This window comes from Cenococcum geophilum (genome assembly GCF_001692895.1).
Source record: "Cenococcum geophilum 1.58 unplaced genomic scaffold K441scaffold_70, whole genome shotgun sequence".
Taxonomy (NCBI): Eukaryota; Fungi; Ascomycota; class Dothideomycetes; order Gloniales; family Gloniaceae; genus Cenococcum; species Cenococcum geophilum.
This window is the reverse complement of record NW_027137628.1, coordinates 516,085-534,743: the sequence shown is the minus strand read 5'-3', so window position 1 is coordinate 534,743 and position 18,659 is coordinate 516,085. Positions and strand designations below refer to the sequence as shown.

The 18,659-nt window shown below is 37.9% G+C and overlaps 1 protein-coding gene across 1 annotated transcript; it reads right to left on the bottom strand.

Annotated features, from left to right (window-relative positions):
• Positions 1-718: 718 nt before the first annotated feature.
• K441DRAFT_700681 (uncharacterized protein) lies at positions 719-6,808 on the bottom strand (the record flags this gene model as incomplete). Its single annotated transcript, XM_067653271.1, has 10 exons — positions 719-1,353; positions 1,403-1,513; positions 1,560-1,700; positions 1,765-1,935; positions 1,995-2,589; positions 2,639-2,670; positions 2,731-3,542; positions 3,593-4,899; positions 4,952-6,614; positions 6,700-6,808. The coding sequence occupies 10 exons, from the start codon at positions 6,806-6,808 to the stop codon at positions 943-945; spliced, it is 5,352 nt and encodes a 1,783-aa protein (XP_067497763.1). The 3' UTR covers positions 719-942.
• Positions 6,809-18,659: the final 11,851 nt, after the last annotated feature.

Sequence of the window (18,659 nt, the reverse complement as noted above, 5' to 3'; positions counted from 1 at the left end):
TAATAAGTCTACTGTAGTATTTCCTATAAGGCTTCGTTATACTATATTTAAGTTAATTAAGGAGAAATAGGTAGACTTAGGCTTTATTAGCAAATAGCTAAAAATTAAGTTAGCTAACTTAATAAAAGAATAGGAGAAATATAAGGAATAGCTCGCTTGCGCTGCTAGTTTTATTAACTAGAACGTTAGTAATATCTATAAGCCGTTTATATTAAACGCTAGGCAGGCACTTAAAAAATAGAAGGCCCTAAAAAAAACGCTTCAAAGATCTTAATCTAGTAGCTATTACTAATAGTATAGCCACCTTCTTTACTAAATGCGTTTAAGATTTTAAGAATATAGAGGAGTTTGTCTTCTATACTATATTAAACCTATAATCAGCTCCAGTGATTATGTGATAATCGCAATCGCATAACTGATTATGATTATATAGTTATTGACATTACCGGGGTAGGTGATCGAGTTAAGCAGGGGTAGGTGACTGAGTCAAGGGGTAGGTAACTGAGTCGGGTGGCAAGACAACCTGATTCAGGTCCACAGCTTTTAAGTAAGCCAAGTAAGCCGACTATTTTGACCTATTGAGTCAAGGAAGCTAGCTTCAGGTGCGAAAAGTTTCAAGCCAGCAAGCTAAAGGCTTTCCGGCCTGGCTTGCTTGCTTAATAGCAAGTCTGTCCTTAATATCCTTACATGGCTTCTCAAGCAATATTATCGCTTCAAGGCAGCATAATAGTCTTCCTAATTCTCAGAAAAATGAACTTCTACTTAAAAATTGAATTAAAGATTATAAATAAATCTTCCTTCTAACAACCTTAGAGCTACCGCACTTATAGTAGCGTAGACAGAGATGGCTGGCGTCATCTTTATATGCCGCTTGGTGGCGAAGCAGCATTGGTGACAGTAGCTAGCTAATCCAAACACATTCAATCGGTCCAGATATTTGCATTACACACTCGAAGTGCTGTTTTTTGGTTTTCGAAAGGGATTGCTTTTCATTTTTGCCAAATATCGAGAAAAGAAACTCGAAAAGACTTGTGTTGTGTCCTCCGTCGTATTCATGTCCCCTTTCCCTTCTCTGTGAATCAGCTTGTGAATGTACCTCTGAGAGCTCTGGCGGGCATCCCGAGATTGCACGGTCTTGCTATTCGCCGGCATTTCTTCCCCGCCTCTCTTGATCTTTTCTCGAAGTCGTCCTTTCTCTCTACGGTAGATATTGAAAGCGCTTATTGAGTCCGAGATCCAAGGAATAAGTATGGCGAAGGCGAACGTTGCCGCCATGAAGACGAATATAAGCCCGATAAATAATCCGCGTCCTGCGTTCTTTGGCAGAATACCATCACTTAGCGCAAAGAGAGCCTGCAGATCGTAAGTAAGAGTCACCTTGTATGGTTCTCAGATAACGCACCGCAACGAACCCTAGCGGCAGATATCCAATCGTAATGAAGGTAAGAATTCGAATATTGGCATTCTGTTCCAGGCCTTCCAAACTTTGTGCCACGTTGGTCATTGCACCAATCTGTGGGCCGATTAGTAATGCCAAGTCAAGCTCAGAGAAGACCTACGCTGTCAAATAGCCTTGAAAGCTGTATGACCCTTTGTTCTATCTTCGTCTTAACCCGGCTCAACTCTTCCATATGCTTGTCATATTTTTCCAAAACCTTCCCACGATGCTCAAGCAGGTGTTTGCTCCAACGCTCTTCGTCCTAGTTGTAGCATTAATAACATGTTGAGGAACTGCGGTTGCAGCGCAAAAGCCCGCTTCCTTACCTCTCGCATAGCATGATCAAAATCCAACCTGGTTTTGCCTAAAATCTCTAAAGTAGAAGCAAGTGTAATATCAAACACGCGGAAGCTTTCCAGACCCCAAATCATACGCTGAAGATTCTGCACCGCTGCCTTAGACTTGTCGAGCTCTACTCCATCCCAGAGAATGTACATCTATGAGGAAATTAGTCAAAGATCGAAACGAGGTAACGTTGAGATGCTGAAGCAATTACCTTCTCTTCCACAAAACTCTCTAAAACCAAAATTATGCTGGAATATTCACGAGCAATATCTTTGCATATGTGTCCTACTAAACGCATAAAAGCTAGTATTCTCCCAGCAGATTGCCAATGGACGAAGAGCTGCATTGTCTCTTGAACTTCAACAACATAAGAGCTCATCCTCTCTTCCTTGACCGATGGAGAGAGAACGGAAGCAATCCAAAATCGGCCGAGGTGATCTCCCGTGATCACAACTGATGATACACGCTCCTCAAGCTCTTGTTTAGTCTTGTTTGCCTTAGAATCAAGGTTTTTTCGAGACTGAGACGAATTCAAAATGTCCAAAACAGATTGAGGAGGTATGTGCCCATGCTTGCGGAGATTCTTTTCTTTGTGGAAATCACGTAGTGGATCACTGGGAATTTCCTTAGGCTTCAGGATCCAATAAGGTATTGTGATGGATGTAATCCAGAACTGAGCATCATTCATTTTGGAGTTGTTAAATGCGCCCTTTGCATTAATGTAACCGTCAAAAGCATCCAATGCTTTTGGATGCCAGATGTGGACAAACATCCTGATAATTTGTCGCGAGCATCGTTGGGCGAAGCTAAATCATTTCAGCTGAAGCACCTACATCACTTAGGAGTAGGACATACAAAATTCGGTAGTTCACATCCTGATCAACAAGCTGGTTCCAAGGATGTTTAGGGATGTTTTAGGTTAATGGGTCGATAAATTTTTTACTTACACTATCATTCAGGTGAGTCAAAAGTCTATCCTTGTACCAACTTTGACCTAGCCCAGATTGCTTGAGCAACCCCCTAACGTTCTCGCCGAGAAAATCAAAGTACGGAAACTCTGTCCAGTCCTTGGGGCTTCCATTGAGATAATTGGTCCAAATCTGATTAATTTTGAGGCTGTGGTCGCTACTAGGGTTCTCACCTAGTTCTTTGTAGAGCATCTCGATCACCTGGCACTTGTTTCCCAACTTGCTGATCTCGTAGCAGTCTGTGAGCGAGCGACAGACTTTGGTCACAAAATAGCTTGAGTCTCTATAAGACACATTGAATACACTAACAAATGCAGTGTCCTTTTCTTCCAGCAGTTGGTGGATAGTGCCCACTGACCAGTCAGGTTTATTGGATGATTCGTGCTCTTGGAGAAATTCCCGCAACTCGCTTCTTAGCTGAACTTTTTCTCGCTGTTCGATTTGCTGTCTCGTAAATCTTTCAGGAGTGTCATCCAAGGACTGCAGCGTGAAGTCAGGGTGGTAGGTTTCACCATATCCGGGCGGCCTGAAGCTCTTCCACTCAATATTGTTGTTCTTTTCCTGCTTAAAAGCTTCTTTGAATGCCCGAATAATTTTCTCGTCCTCTGCTTTCTGGTCTTTCGTTTGTTTATCTTCCCGTGCTTCAGTATCCACAATCAGGCCCAGGATTGCTTGTTCCTTAAATGGGCGTGGCTTGACGTTCACACTCGGTGAGATCGGGCTCTTATCTTTTATGGCTTCCTTCGTGCCCAAAGTCCTGTCCCCGATCGTACCTCCAGCATCTTCTTTCTCTATACATAGGTTAGCGGATGGTGTGCATCATTTCTTAACCTCGGATTACCTTTGCCTTTTGATAAGAGAAGCGTGGCACATATCACACTAGACACGCTAACACCCCACCATTCTCCAAGCATATCCGACCTGCTAATATCCCATGATAGTGCAAAGGTATAATCGCCATGCAGAAAATCGAAACAGCGATCCTTCGCATCTTTTTTGCGTTCAGGGTCCTGAGCCGTCCTCGAGACCGCAGTCAATAGACCGTGGTGATTTAAGCAGCTCAGCTCCCAGGGTGCGAATCTATCCTTATCACTATCCCAAGCAGCGCTGTCACGCCCACGGCAGAAACGCGTTGTCCATTGCCTTGCCAAGATTTTGCTACAAGTCCGATTAACACATTGATCACCCACGGGAGACTGCAAGCCCAAATCCTGGTAAAGGAGGGCAAGGCGATGAATTTCCTCGTCGATAGGGAGGTACTTCTGGTTAGGATCCACTTGTAGCCTATGCTCTGATTGTGCTCTTCGAGCATAACTTCGCAGCAGCTTTTCAACCTCCCTCCTATGGGCATCTTCTTTGGTGACGATTCCCCCAATATTACGAGCCAGGTCAAGTTTCGGCTTACGTTCTCCGATTGCTTCGACAAAGTGTCGGAGGCATCCGCAGAAATACCAGTTCGCCAGAGCATTCCACAGTTTTGATGCCTGAGGATTTTCAGGATCATGTTTATCCTTAACAATCTCCTCGTCCAGGGCCAGCTCGGGCTGGCTAGTTCCAAAAAGCCGGAGATTTCCAGCCAATCCTCCTAATGCTGCGCTCACCCATACAATTTCTTCTTGGTTCAGGCATTCACATTCTACGTCGGCTGGTTCAAATAACACCTCCATTGCTCTGTCAGCCGACACATCTTCATGTCTCTGAAGTATCGCATCCCTGATCTTAGTGAGGTCCTTTTTCAATTTTTCTATATTGGAATGTCGATCTAAAGTCGCCGGTCTAGTATTGATGTAATCATCAATGTGTCTATCAAGCTTCGAGGCCAAACTTTCCAATATCTCACCGTTCTTCGTCACATCTTCAATGATAGGAAGGAAATCATCCAGGCTGAATGCTGACCAGTTATGCATGATGTACCAGATACATATCGTCCGGAATGGGTTACGTTTGACAAACTGATCTTGCCAGGGAATTGTAGGATGGCTAGATGTTGATGACTGGAGATATGACGCGCTCGAGATCAGCCAGGTTAGTGTGGTACTTATGCGTGATTTTATTTGAGCAAGATACCAACTCTTCGAGTCCTCATGGTTGGCTATATCGACTTTGTTGAGAAAGTTATAAGCAATAACAAGCATCCGAATCTGCCAACTGTTTTTCTTTAAGATGCATTCAAGCACTTTCTAAGACAGTTCAAACTTACAACATGCTCTCAAAATCAACACCGTCCAAGGTCATGATGTTTTCAATTAATGGGATCAATTTAGTGTTTGCCTCATCCTTTAAACCGTTTTCCCAACTTAACACTCGAATTTCTTCAGCCTCGGTTGGAGGGTTGATTTCTAACTCTGGCTTCGACCCTTCTGGTGGTTCGGCCGTAGATTCTTCTCTCCCATTTGGATGCTTGGATGTTTCACTACCCCCGGTCTGAATATCATTTGCTGTTGTTCCTGCGGTCTCTAGGCTAGCAGCCGTATTTTTCTCTGACTCTTTCACCCCGATAACATTCAGTCCTTTCGCGTCTGGCGTTCCGGGCTGTCTAAGCCTGTGGGCCACAAAGTCTGCAGGAATGGAAGAGACGGCAATAATTCGCTCTACACATCTTGCAATAGCGTGAACTTCTGAATCCTCAGTTGAGCCATCTTCTTCAAAACCACAGTCAGCATTGTAAGCTTCCGTCCATAATTTGGCTGTGCATTGGGGTGATTGTTCTCTCACACCCAAGTACGTTTGGATCTCGTCGGATGAAGGGACCTCCTTCTCTAAACCCTCATGCTTAATACACGAACCGCTGAGTGAGTATAATGCAATGATAACCACCTCCTTCTGACCCGGACCGAGAGTTATGGTCTGCTGGTCAGACGTCAAATCAATCTTCCCTTTTGCAGAACTTAGCCTTTGTTCAACTCCTTTCTCGGATGTCGACTTCACTAGACGATTTTCAGCTTCACCAGCCTCTATCTCTCCGTTTGAGCAAATTATATTTTCCCTAGTGGATAGACTGGTGCCATCTTCTTGCATTGATTTTCTGATAGTCATCCGTTTGCTATTCATGAACGCCTGCATGTCTAGTCGGACATTATCGTACCTACTGCTTCTGCAGATTGCAGTCATGACCTGTCCTTCGCTGAGATTGGAAGCTCGTAGATCGTACGGAATATCTTCGCTGTTGGAGTCGTACGGAATTTCTTCACTATTGAACTCGTACGGAATATCTCTGACACTGCGTGTTTTCGTAGATCGAGCGTCGTAAGTGTTTGACGGTGGTGTTGCCGAAATTCGCGTATTGTTCAATGGCTCAATGATATCGCTCACTGGAGAACTGGTTGCCTTGTACGCCTCTTTGTCTCCACACAGACTGAACCGGACTTGTCCACCCAGGGTAAAGACCAATTTCTTCGGGGTCACTATTTTAGAACTAATACGGATGACGGAAATTTGGTAAACTGTGCCATCCTTCACAAAAGAACAATTGTGCAGTGTGCCAGCGGCCAGATCGGAAACATCTAGACCTATGTCCCGTGCGCCATCCATTTTCGGGACTTGCTTTAACTTAAGGTTGTATGCCATATAAGGCCAACGATAGTTGAGCAAGCCTTGGCCTATGCAATCTTCAGTCATAATTTCGGAGGTGTGGGAGATCCTAAAACCCCAACTTCCACGGCCATCTTGATCCTGCGCTCTTGCTAATATAGAGCTTGAGCGGTCCGGATAATCTCCTCGGGCATACACAAGCCCAGAACTCGGGTGCGGCGCTGTTATTTGAAGAAGGTAATGCCAGTCCGAAACAGATGCAGTGAAGCCATCCTTGCCGAAATCGACTGTCTTCCCAGTACGGCTCCAGACATGNCTCGTGTAGCAGTAGGCTGTTGGAACGAGTATTAACATGGTGCTAACAAAGTATGACCGGATTAATGGCTTCACGAACTAAAGAATCGAGACTGCACATACAATCTTCAATATTATTACTCAGCCAATCCCAATCTAAACCGCTCGAGTCTTTTACTGAATCACCCTTTGGATTTTCCTGGGGAGGTTCATCCCTAGATACAGACGACATGATGCAGCTTGGCGGCGTTAATCGTGTATGCACCTTTCTAGGAGGAAATATTCCTTTAGATGACAATGGAAGGATTTAGATGAAACGGAGGGCAAATTGTACTCGTACATCAGTTCCGGTAGTTAATAATAAGGTGGGCTTCTACTTCAGCTAGGTTCCCAAGCCATGTCAGCTTATCTCGGTCCCATCACCTCGGGGCTTGACACAGCGCTAACCGCTTTTGACCCAGGGTAGGCGAAAATAAAATCTTATCTGATAAGGTCGATATATTATCATGATTTTCGCTTATTAATAATTTCTTAGCATACAGTGGTATTCACGGCTTAGCTAAGCGCCCGCTTAGTCGCTGAGCCGCACATAACATATATAACCCCCGTCGATATTCGCGGATATCCACGGCCGAGCCTATAGCTAAGCCGTAGGCATCTTTAAATGTCTTTACCCCTGCTAATTAAGTCGCTAATGCGCGCGTACTATTGGTCTATTAGCCCAGCTATGCGCCTATATATTTACCCTATGCGGTAAGGTTACTTATCCGCTCTTACTAAGCGGCCGGTAGGTATACTTTCTCTACCTTTCCTCCCCAGTCTATGCCTACGTATATAGGAAAATAGGAACCCCCCCTTAGGGCGTAGCTTCTCTAGCAGCGTTCTATATATTTTAAAAATACTATTAATTAGTCGCGTAAAGATTAACGTTATAAATAATGCCGGACTACACGCTAACGTATAGAGTATTCTTACCCTTATGCGTTCTAAGAGACCTAAAAATATATCTCTAAATTATAAGCCAAAGTAAAAAGAGTTTAAGGTAAGTAGGTAGGTGTTTTATAAAGTAGTATACTTATAACTAATATATGTCTTCCTAGGCCTTTTATAAGCGAAAGTAGTACTATAACAGTAATACCGTTATAGAAGAGAAGCTACTTCTTTTTCTTATTAAGGAGGTTATAGGCTAGCTACTAAAAGTAAAAAGCTGTAAGGCTAGCGATAACGTACTTTAGAATAAGACGCGGCTTTCCTAGCGCTTAGTTTACGGCTATATTACTACTCTAACGGACCTTTACTAGATATAGAAGGGTATAGGGATAAACAGCTACTAGTCCCTATAAGAGAATAATATTAGGGATTACCTAAAGGTTTTATAATAGGGGGACGTATAGTGGGGGAAGGAGTAGTTTGTAGATAAGAGTAGGGATACGCTACTTAATAGATATATAGAGGACAAGTTTAAGAGTATCTACTGTGAGCTATAGGCCTATAGAGACTCCTTACTAGAATGCTACCTTTATACGCTTATATATATCCTGCTAAGCCACTATATATATACTTATAGTGGCAATAGGCACTCCGCTAAGATCTTAGACCTATTTACCTTTAAGTTTAAGGGGGAAGGTCCTACGCGCTATACACCCTTAATATTTACTATATACGCCGGTAAGCAGAACTAGTATAGCCGCTTTAAGACTATTAGAGGTCTATATAATAAGAAGCCGCTTATTTATATACTTAACGGGCTAGCTTTTTACCTTTTATACCGCTAAGACCTTAATAACAAGCCGTTTCTAAACTTTAGTAAGCGGTTAGTGTGGTATAATATTCGCCTAATTAAGAGTAGCGCTAGGGATTATAAGACGGCCTTCTTATATAACTTATAGTAGGAGTAGGTTACTAAGGCGTTCTAGGCTGTTAGCGTCTTCTTATAAAAGAAGACCTATATTAGGTAAAGCGCTAGCACTAAAATAGCGGAGCTAAAAAGGGGTAGTAAAGACTAGATTAAATATACTAGTAGGTAAAACTAGAAGTAGATAGTTAGCTATTACTTAAACTTGCTACTACGGGGGTTTATATAGATAATAGCTAGCTATTCGCTGTAAATAGGCTGCTTTAAGATTTATAGGGTAAGCGTTACCCCCCCTAATATACTACTATTGACGATCTAGCTAGAGCTAGACGTCTAGGAGGGTTAGTTTAGCCCTTAAATAGGCTAAGTTAATAACCTTACGGCTATAGGCGCTATAAACCTCCTATTTTACCTCTAGGAGGTTATCTTATAGGACTTAGTAGTTCTCCGTAAAATATTTCTAAGTAGCCCTATATAGAACTACCCGGTCTTCTAGTATAAGGCCTATTTACCCTTTACGCGGAAGGTTAAAGCCTACCTATAATAGGAGGAAGAAGGCCTTAACTAGCTATTAATACTCTACTAGGCTATATTAGCTATTATAAACCGCCTAAAGACTATAAACGCCTAAGTACGTAAGCTATAGGCGTTATTTAACCGTATAGCCAAGTCCTAGTAGGCGTAGTCTTTATAGCTTTAATTGCTTATATTTAGTAGCCTTACCTTTTAATTTAAGGTCCCTTTAGTATCTATATATTTACGTCTAATAGTATACCTACTAACAGCACGTTTACCGACGGTATATCTACTAGCGCCTTTATCTATTATAAAATTAAGCTAGGATATATTGGCCTAGGTAAGCGCTATAGCTTCCCCTTTACTAGCGCGGCCGTAGCTATAGCTATAGCTATAGCTATAGCCGTAGTAAAGGCCTAAACCTAAGTAGCCGCTTAAATAGCTACCTATATATTATATATGCTATATAGAAAAGTCTATATAGGCCCTTTAGCGTAAGTAGACTAAAGGGCTTAAAGGTAATTCTTTTATAATAGTGCTAGATTCTAAATAAGGCAATAAATAGCAGGCTAGCTAGCAGAACGAGCTCTAATAGTACTCCCTACGGCTTAAGGTTATTAAGAAGATTATGTAGATTATATAGGCCTAGAGGGTTAGCAAGAAAGCGGCTATATAGTAGGTTAATTAACAGTAGAAGCGGATATAGTACTTATTAGATTAGCTTTATAAACGGCTTTAAGTAGATAAAAAAGCTTTTAAATAGTATATATATCTAACTTCTAAGGAGTCCTCTTAAAGCCTTTATCTATAGCCCCTTAGGGGCTTATTTTAGTGCAGTATAAGTTTAGTAGGGTACTTATATAATAGCGGCGCCTAATCTAAAACGTAAATATCTCTATTAACCTATGGCCAATTTTTGCTATTTTAGTATAAGTAGAGAGCCCTTAGATAGCTTTACGTATACTACTTAACAGGTGTTAAAAGCATGACGTTACTACGGTATTACTGGCGATTAAAGATCGACCGTAGATATAGGGTAATATTTATATACTATTAAGCGTACGGGGCTCCTACCTACCAAATCGTGACTTAGTGGCTAATTTAGCCATATAAATCGAGCCGTAGATATACTATTAGTGTTTACGGCTTAGCTAAGCGCCTGCTTAGTTGCTAAGCTATATATAATATATATAACTTATCTTAGTAAGCGACTTAGACGGCAAGGTCAGAACTTAAGGCGCACTTACTAATACTAAAATGTCACTAGTCTCCGCCTAAGAAAACGCCACTTTTTTTTAACTAATCAGCTATCTACCGACCTTAAGTTTGCCCTGCCGTCTGAGGGCCTTTAGTGCGGAACTCTATGGCGCTTAACTTTAAATTTCGCAATTTTGTATGAGAGACACTTTTACCTATATATTTAACTCCCTAATAATACCTATTTAACCTAATAAGCTAATAAGTTGAGTTAGACCAGTCTCCTCTATAATTGATTACTTTTTTATAATAGGAACACTACTTCCTTATAAGTTACGCGCTTCTAGTATTTAGGTAGACACTAACGCGTTCTTATCCTCCCTACTCTCCGATATTAACTCCCTTTCCCCCTTAATACCGTCCTCTATATCTTAGTCGTCTTAAAGGTAAGTAACTATACCCCCTACTAGTTACTAAAGGCGAATTAGATAACGGCGGAGCCCTTTTTTTTAGCGCTAAAAGCTACGGGCGATATAAATACTATAGTAGCGGAATAACTTTAATATTAGGAAATTCCTTAAGGCATAGGTTACAGAGGATGTTAATGGTAGATTAGGTGGCCTCTATATTAGTTAGCAGATCTTATTATTACGTTCTGCTTTAGAATAAGCGGTTTATATAGCCCTTTAATTAACTAGTTATATATTAGTAGGGGATATTTCCTTAATAGAACTTATCTAAGAACTTAATGCACTACTTAGGCAGCCATATTTTAACAAGTTTAACCACTCTACCTCTATAGAGAAGGTTAACTTCTTTTAAGTATTAGAAAAAATTTAATTGACTACTCCTATATAGACTGCTCTACTTAAAAAGCTTATAAGTAATTAATACTAGGGCTGGAGCAGTTATAAAGGGTTAAGTAATTCTAAAATAGTCTAGCAGCAGTTATATTTAATTACTTCTATTATTTATAGGAGTTGTGCGCAGCATACTGCCAATTTCTTTATAAAAATGTTAGGAATCTACCTACTTAGAAGTAGTATTAAGCGTTAAGTTATTAAGGTATTAGCTGGGCTAGGTCTCTGTAATAGTTATAAATATATTAATTAACACCTTATAGATATTATTAATAATATAAAGGAAGGTTTAACCCCCTAGTCTATATTTTATATAGCTAACTAATAAAAAGAATAAGCTACTAAGCCTTGTAGTTAATCCTTAAGCGCTACTAGTTTATAATAACTTTAATTTTAAGGACGACGTTAGAGATTAAGTGCTTGGGTCTTCTGGAATAAGAATGCGTAATATAACTACTACACTTCTTATCCTTTACCCTAATATTCTAACTACTAGCCTTAAGCAGTTGATGTTTAACCCGTCATAACCGCTTCTTTTTAATAATATTATCTTATCTCTAGGTCTTTAACGGGACTATATTTTATAGTAGTTGTTAATATACTTTATTACAACTGCTATTTATAAGCTTTATTTATAGGCAGTTAAATATATTTTTAGCAGTAAGCTAGGTCTTTTTCCTATAGTACTAAAGCTTAACCTGCTATCTCTTTAAAAGACTGCTTTGTAACAGCTAGGTGCGATCTTTTATAATAAGGGTATAATTAAAGGTATATATAGTGTCTATTAGGATATCTAGATCTATAAACTTAGCCTTAAAGAGGACGATAAGTTGGGCCATTTTACCTAGCGCCTTTAGCTCGCCTAGGGCGATTAAAAAACCGTTTAATATATTAAAAGCGTTAAAACTAAGCAGTCTCTTACTAGTTAAGCTTTTAACTATTAGGACTAGTTGCTTAGGCCACTTACGTTTTTTATATCCTTTAAAGTTTCCTCTACCTTATAGTTTGCATTTACTAAGAGAGTCCTTCTAGTACTTACTTAAAGGCTACACTTCTTTATAATATTAGCTACTAGGACTAGCATAGAATCTTATAAGAGAATACTAAATTCTATTTTATTAAGCTATTAATTATATAAGGCTGGATGGTTTAAGTAGTCGTACTTTAGTACGACGTATTTAGCACTAAGGAGTGGTTCTAAGGGGTTAATAGCAAGGAAAATAATAGGAAAGAGTCCTATAATAATGCTATTATGCGGCTAACTCTATCTTAATTTCTTAAGTTAATTAAGTATATACAACAACAAGCATTTACCTACTCCGCTTAGACTGGTTAAGGGTATAATAATAAGGAGTTTCTTAGTATATATTGGTATCTTTAACAGGTTAAAGCTTTTATGGTCCTACGGCATGCTATCCGTTATAGTAATATTGGTCTAATCTGCCGACTTATTAATCTACTCTCTGTTTAGTTTTATAGGGCTAAGTAATCGCGGTACGGGTATAAAATGCTTTATCTTTAATGGCTTCTTATAGATTAGATCGTAACTACTAAGCTTTAATAATTAATTCTTATATTAAGTCTAGTAAATCTAGCGGGTTAACTAAATACCTTTAAAGCAATTAATCTTGCCCTAGAGTATATTAACTGCTACTATACCGTTAATATAAAACTATATAAGAACTTTACTTATAATGTTAAAAAGATATTTAGATGGGTTATGCTTTCTAGTTTGTATATTTCTTAACTATATACTATACTAGAGACTTTATTTAGTTAAAGAGCCATTTTTAAACATAGTAAAAAGTTAGTACTTGCTAATATATTTAGTTTTACATACTATCTCTAGGCTGAGGGTTATGCATATATTTAAGCAGTTAATAGTAATTATAACGGTCAATTTAAGTCTATTAATATTCTTACCAACAGTATAGAGCTTCTTAAAGAAAAGATTTACTTCTTTAATCTTTAAAATGTTACTATACCTAATAAGATTATTTCTATTTCGTCTAAAGATAAGGAGTAATCTACTACTGCTACTAAACTATTAGCACTTAGAGATTATATAGAGGTAATTAATAATATATTTTATACTAAAGATGGAAGTTATTAACTGCTTCACTTTAACTTTACTTAACTTAACTGCTGTACTTTACGCCCTTAACCCCTTAACCACCTATTCGGCTTATCGCTTACTACCCCCCCTAACTACTTATTTAGCTTATTATTAACTACTTCTTCTATAACTACTAGTTAAAGACTGCCCTTATTTCTACTCTCTTTACCTTATTTATTATAGTTAACAACTACTTACTAACTGCTTACTCCTTATAGTCTACCCTTTTAAGTCACTACACGGTTTGTACCTAACGTCTCTTATATTATTATCTTAAGAAAACCGTCTTACTAACTGCTTATAGTAGATTACTTATTATAGTTGGCATTTATAATCCTAATAGCTTCGCTAGCCGTCCTAACTCCTTTCTTCTTAACGTTAACTTTTTTAATGTCCTTTGTCTTAACCCGTTTAAGATATATACTACTAGGTTTCTAAAGTTACGGATTTAATAGCTATTGCTTTACCTCTACCCCAATAGGCTTTGCGACTAGACTCTACCTAAGGGCGTAGATATAGTGACTTTAAATAATATTAAGGACTGGTTAATAGGCACCTCTAATACTATCGCTATGGATAGGTGGGCAGCAGTCGCTTATAGGGGTTAAGTAGGCTAGCAGTTAACCTAGGATATAAACCGCGACTTAGTTAACTGCTGCCAGCCTCTCTAGTTATATGCTATCCGCTTTAGCCTCTTAAGTAGGCTAACTTAAATTAGTAGTGATAAGAGTGGTAAGGATACTAGTAAATTAATTATAATTAGTAGTAATAAGGATGAGGGTAATGCCGGCTAGGAGCAGTCTCGGCAGTCTTGGTAGTTACGGTAGTTATAGCAATTAGATAATAAGCAATCCCCGCTTTTTAGGGAGAGATAATAATATCCGTATGCCTTATAGGAGTTGTAGTAGTTTAACCCTATTAAGCTGTTGGATAATAAGGAGCCCATGCCTCTTAGGGAAAGGCAACAATAGCTGTATACCTTCTCCGCAGGTTAAATATTAACTAGTAAGAGTACTCTAACACTAACTGGTTGTGGTTATAGTGCTCTAGCATCTTATGGCGTAGCCTTAAGTACATCTACCTAACTACTACTAGTCTATCCGATAGAGGAACGTTAGACTAATCTTCTTAATATAGCGAGTTATTAAGGTGCTATTATAATTGGCATTATACATGGGTTAACTACTTCGGCGTTCCTTTTACCTTAATATATAGTGGTAGCGAGTCTTAATACTTATAATTGACTAAACTGTTAAGTATAACTACTTAATTTATTCTCTAATGAGTTGCCACTATACAGTAATACGATACGCACGTTATTAATTTCCTTCTATAATATCTTAAGTTTTAGTTAACTAGTTAGCCAGTTTACTGGCAACTCTAAGAAACAGGTAGCTTGGTTTTTAGACTAGATAAAGTAGTATAATAGTGTACCTCCGCTAGTAGATTAACCAGCTCCTCCTAACTCCTTAATTTAGCCGCTCTCGCGTATATCTATAAATCCTTGCTTAACTCCTTAGACTCCCTCCTAATGCTTTACTCCTTTAGCTTTGACCCTTTAAACTTCTTCTACTTTAACTTACTGGCCTCTCTCCTAGTGGTTTGCTCCTTATAATTAGGCTGCTTAAAATCCTCTATTATTAACTACTTAAGCTCCTCCCTAATTAACCTATTAGCCTAGGCCTATATTTATAAATATATATAATAATAAGGAGCATATTTTATAAGCTGCTTAGGAATTGTATATATAACTAGTGGATTATAGTTTAGTGGATGGTTTAATAGATGGGTTTATAGTTCTCTTTTTAGGATAAATAAGTGGTGACTTATAGCCGTTTGGAATAGTTAAATAAATAGGCCAATTAATTCCTTAACTACTTTCTAGTTTAATTTAATATAAAAGTTTACTTAGAGATTAACTACTTATACCCTTCTAGTATATAATAAAGCTAAACTATCTAGAAATGCTAAGCCCGTCTTATTTATACCTCCTATATTCTTAAATATATAGCTTTCGGTATTAATAACCGCTTACGCCTATCCCGCCTATTATTTCTTATTTCTTTACTATAGTTTTTTAACACTAGGCTGCTAATATTCTTACTAATAGGTACTAATATTAACTGCCTGTATAAGATAGAAGCTATACCCTTTAAACCCCTCTATATCTTATTAGTAGTAGAATCTGCAATCCTTACCCTTCTTTTCCTACCTTTATAGGTTCTACTGCTAGGAGCTATAGGTGGTTCTAAGCTAGGCTTTATACTATTAGTTAGCAAAGTAGTCTATAAGTCTACTGGTTAAGTCTCCAGCACTATTAGTTAAGTCTCTAGCACTAATAGTTTAGTCTCTAGTACTATGCTCTTACTACTTTATAATTCTAGTTCCTGCGACTACTTATATTTAATTTCTCGCTACTATAACTAGTGTAAACCACTATGACCTTATTCTGGCGACTAGTTATACTATAATGGAGGGGATGATATACTACACCGGTCGAGGGGAGATGGAGTAACTCCTTTAGCTGAAGATAGCACCGCTATTAAGAAAGGGGATTCTAATATTAAGCTAAATAAGCGTATATAGTTCTCTATAAGCTTCTTTTACTATAATATAACTAGTAAAGCAGTCTTATTATTAATCTCAGTTTATCTTTCTACAACTTATGCCCTTTATTTGTCGGCTGTAAGCTTACTATTACTAGCGCTACTAGCTATAGGTAACGAGTTACTAGTACTAGATACTAGTTTCTTAGGTTTTCTAGACTTTAACTACTTAGCTAGTATGCTGTCTATATTCTAGCAAAGGAACTAAACTAGCTACTTCCCTTAAGCTATAGCATGTTTCTACTTGTTTAATGGGAAATGCTTATAGAGATCTTCTATAGTTTATATTGGAAACTTAGCAGCTAAGGTAACCTTATTAAAGGCGCGTGTAATTGCCTATTAGTAGTGACTAGGCAAGAAATATAAAGAAGGTATTAGAGTAAATCTCTCTTCTATTAGGACTAACTTATCTGCTTATACTTAATACTACTTAACTAGCTATTGGAGAGCAATACCTTGCTTTAAGCCTAAGGTTAGTTTTTAAAGGGAGATAGGAGTAGTCGGCGCAGTAGTTATAATAAGAAAATTAGGATTATAACCTATACCGTTATAATAACTCTCCTATAGTGCCTTTGGAGTTTACGTCTTAGGATTATATTTATCCTCCTAAAGAAACTTAAGTAAGTATTTACGGTAGCAGTCGCTGTTTAGTATAGCCCTCTAATAGTCGCTTATAGAGTCCCTACTTTTAATCTCCTGCTTTATCTAGGGATGAACTTTATTCTTATTAGTTAACTAGTTAGTAGTTATGCTATTAAGTTCCTGGTTTAAATAAAGGTACTAGTCCAATAAGTTGCCATTATAATCTAAATCAGACTCGTAACTGCTCCCCTAAGAAAATAATTGCTATAACCGACTTGCTTAGCGATCGCGTGAGAGTATATTACGTCTATGTTTTAGTTTAAACGTTATTTAACTGGTAACTTCTTTTTATATTAACTCCTTTTAATATCCTAACCGATTAAACGCCTAATATGGTATAAAGAATACAGCTACTTTAGTTTTATTGCGACCCCTTACTATATAACTAAACCTCTGCTATAAATCTCTAATATTATCTATAGTTGAGAAATTTTATTAGACAATTATATAAATATCTAGGATATCCATGCCCATTCCGAGAGCAGTTGTGGCTACTATAATTTAAATAACCGACTGCTTACTACGGAAAATATTGTATATCCTATCCTAATTATACTTTACTATATAAGATGTATATATCCTAACTATCTAGTTTATAAGATGCGCTAAGTAGCCCTTTTAAATAAGAGACTCCTTAAGGTACTAGGAGACTGCCGTGATGCGTCTTCTACCGTTAAGAAATATAATTATTTTTAGTATTTTCTAAGGGGTTAAGCTACCGCCTAAAGAATCGACTGCTTAGTTAAGTAAGAAGTATAACTGCTTATAGTAGTTTATCTTTCTTTTTGGTATCGGAAACGTATAAATTAAGATATTTGGTTGGTTAATAGACGTGCAGATAATCTCTAATATACCCAGTTTAGTTCCCTCCGGCTAAAACCCACTACTTTTTTTTACTACTTACTCTATCTTAATGTCTATAGTTATAGAGCAGCTAAAGAAAATAATACTTAATAGGAGAGACTGGTGTAGCTTATAGATTAAGATAAAATTGCTCTGAAACTCCTTTTACTAATAGAGTATATAATACTTATTAATAGCCACCAGTCTAACTTAACACTAGAAGGATAGATCCTGTAGGATTTTCTAAAACTTAGGAGATATAGCTTGCTCTGGCCTAAGTAGTATATAGGTATATATACCATTCTTAATATCCTTAAGCAGTTAAGGGTTCTGGAATTTTATATCCACTAATATTAAATATAGGTTTGTACTAAGGTATTAACAAATTAACTTAATCTGTTTCCCCCCTAGCTTACTTAACGGAATAAGCTATATTGTAATCTAGCTAGTTAAGACTAAGAAAGCATAGAATATAATACTTTTACTAAAGCTAGTTTTTGTAATAAGTATGGTGTCCCCTATTTTATAAACTAGTTGGCGAAGTGCCCTAACCTGTTAAGTATAGGGATTCTTTCCCCTAAGGAGTCGGTATATAGTGCGGGTAAGTATTTCCGTTTAATGCTTTATATTCTAGGGTTTGGAACTATTTAATACGAGCCTTTAAAGCTATGGGATAGTTAAGGTTAGTATATATTTTATTCGGGTTGTATATAACTAGGCCTTAGGAGGAGTTAAAGAGGCTAGAGGAGTTAAATAGCGTAAGTCGCTATGTTGCTGTTAGTAATACCGCTTGCTTTAAGGTATCTAGAGAGGATTTGCGAATAGACCTAATAAGACTCGCAAAAAAATTTCGACCTGTAATTTTAGAACTTTATGTTAGCTAAAATGTATAAATAAGTACATAGATAAATAAAGTAACCCTTAAAATATAATCGATTACCTTTTAAAGTAGTTAACTGGTTAACTGGTGGAGATATATCGCTCTTTAGCAGTGTCGCGTTTGATTAATAAGTAGACCTTTATATATTTTCGCACTAAAGGCCCTTAAACGGTAAACGAGATAGCGCTTATAATTATAGGGGTTATATAACGCTAGTAGGGGTTTAATAAAGCTAGTAGGGGTTTTATATAAAGCTATACTAATTAAGTACTAGTGAGATTTACTGTCTCGTTTGCCGTCTAAGTCGCTTACTGAGATAATATATAACCCCTATTAATATTCGCGGATATTTACGGCTAAGCCTATAGCTAAGCCGTAGATATCTTTAAATGTCTTTACCCCTACTAATTAAGTCGCTAATATACGCGTACTATTAGCTTATTAGCCCAGCCGTGTGCTTATATATTTACCCTATATAATAAGGTCACTTATTTGCTCTTACTAAGCGGCTAGTAGATATGCTTTTTTTTACCTCTTCTCCCTAGTTTATATCTGCGTATATAGGAAA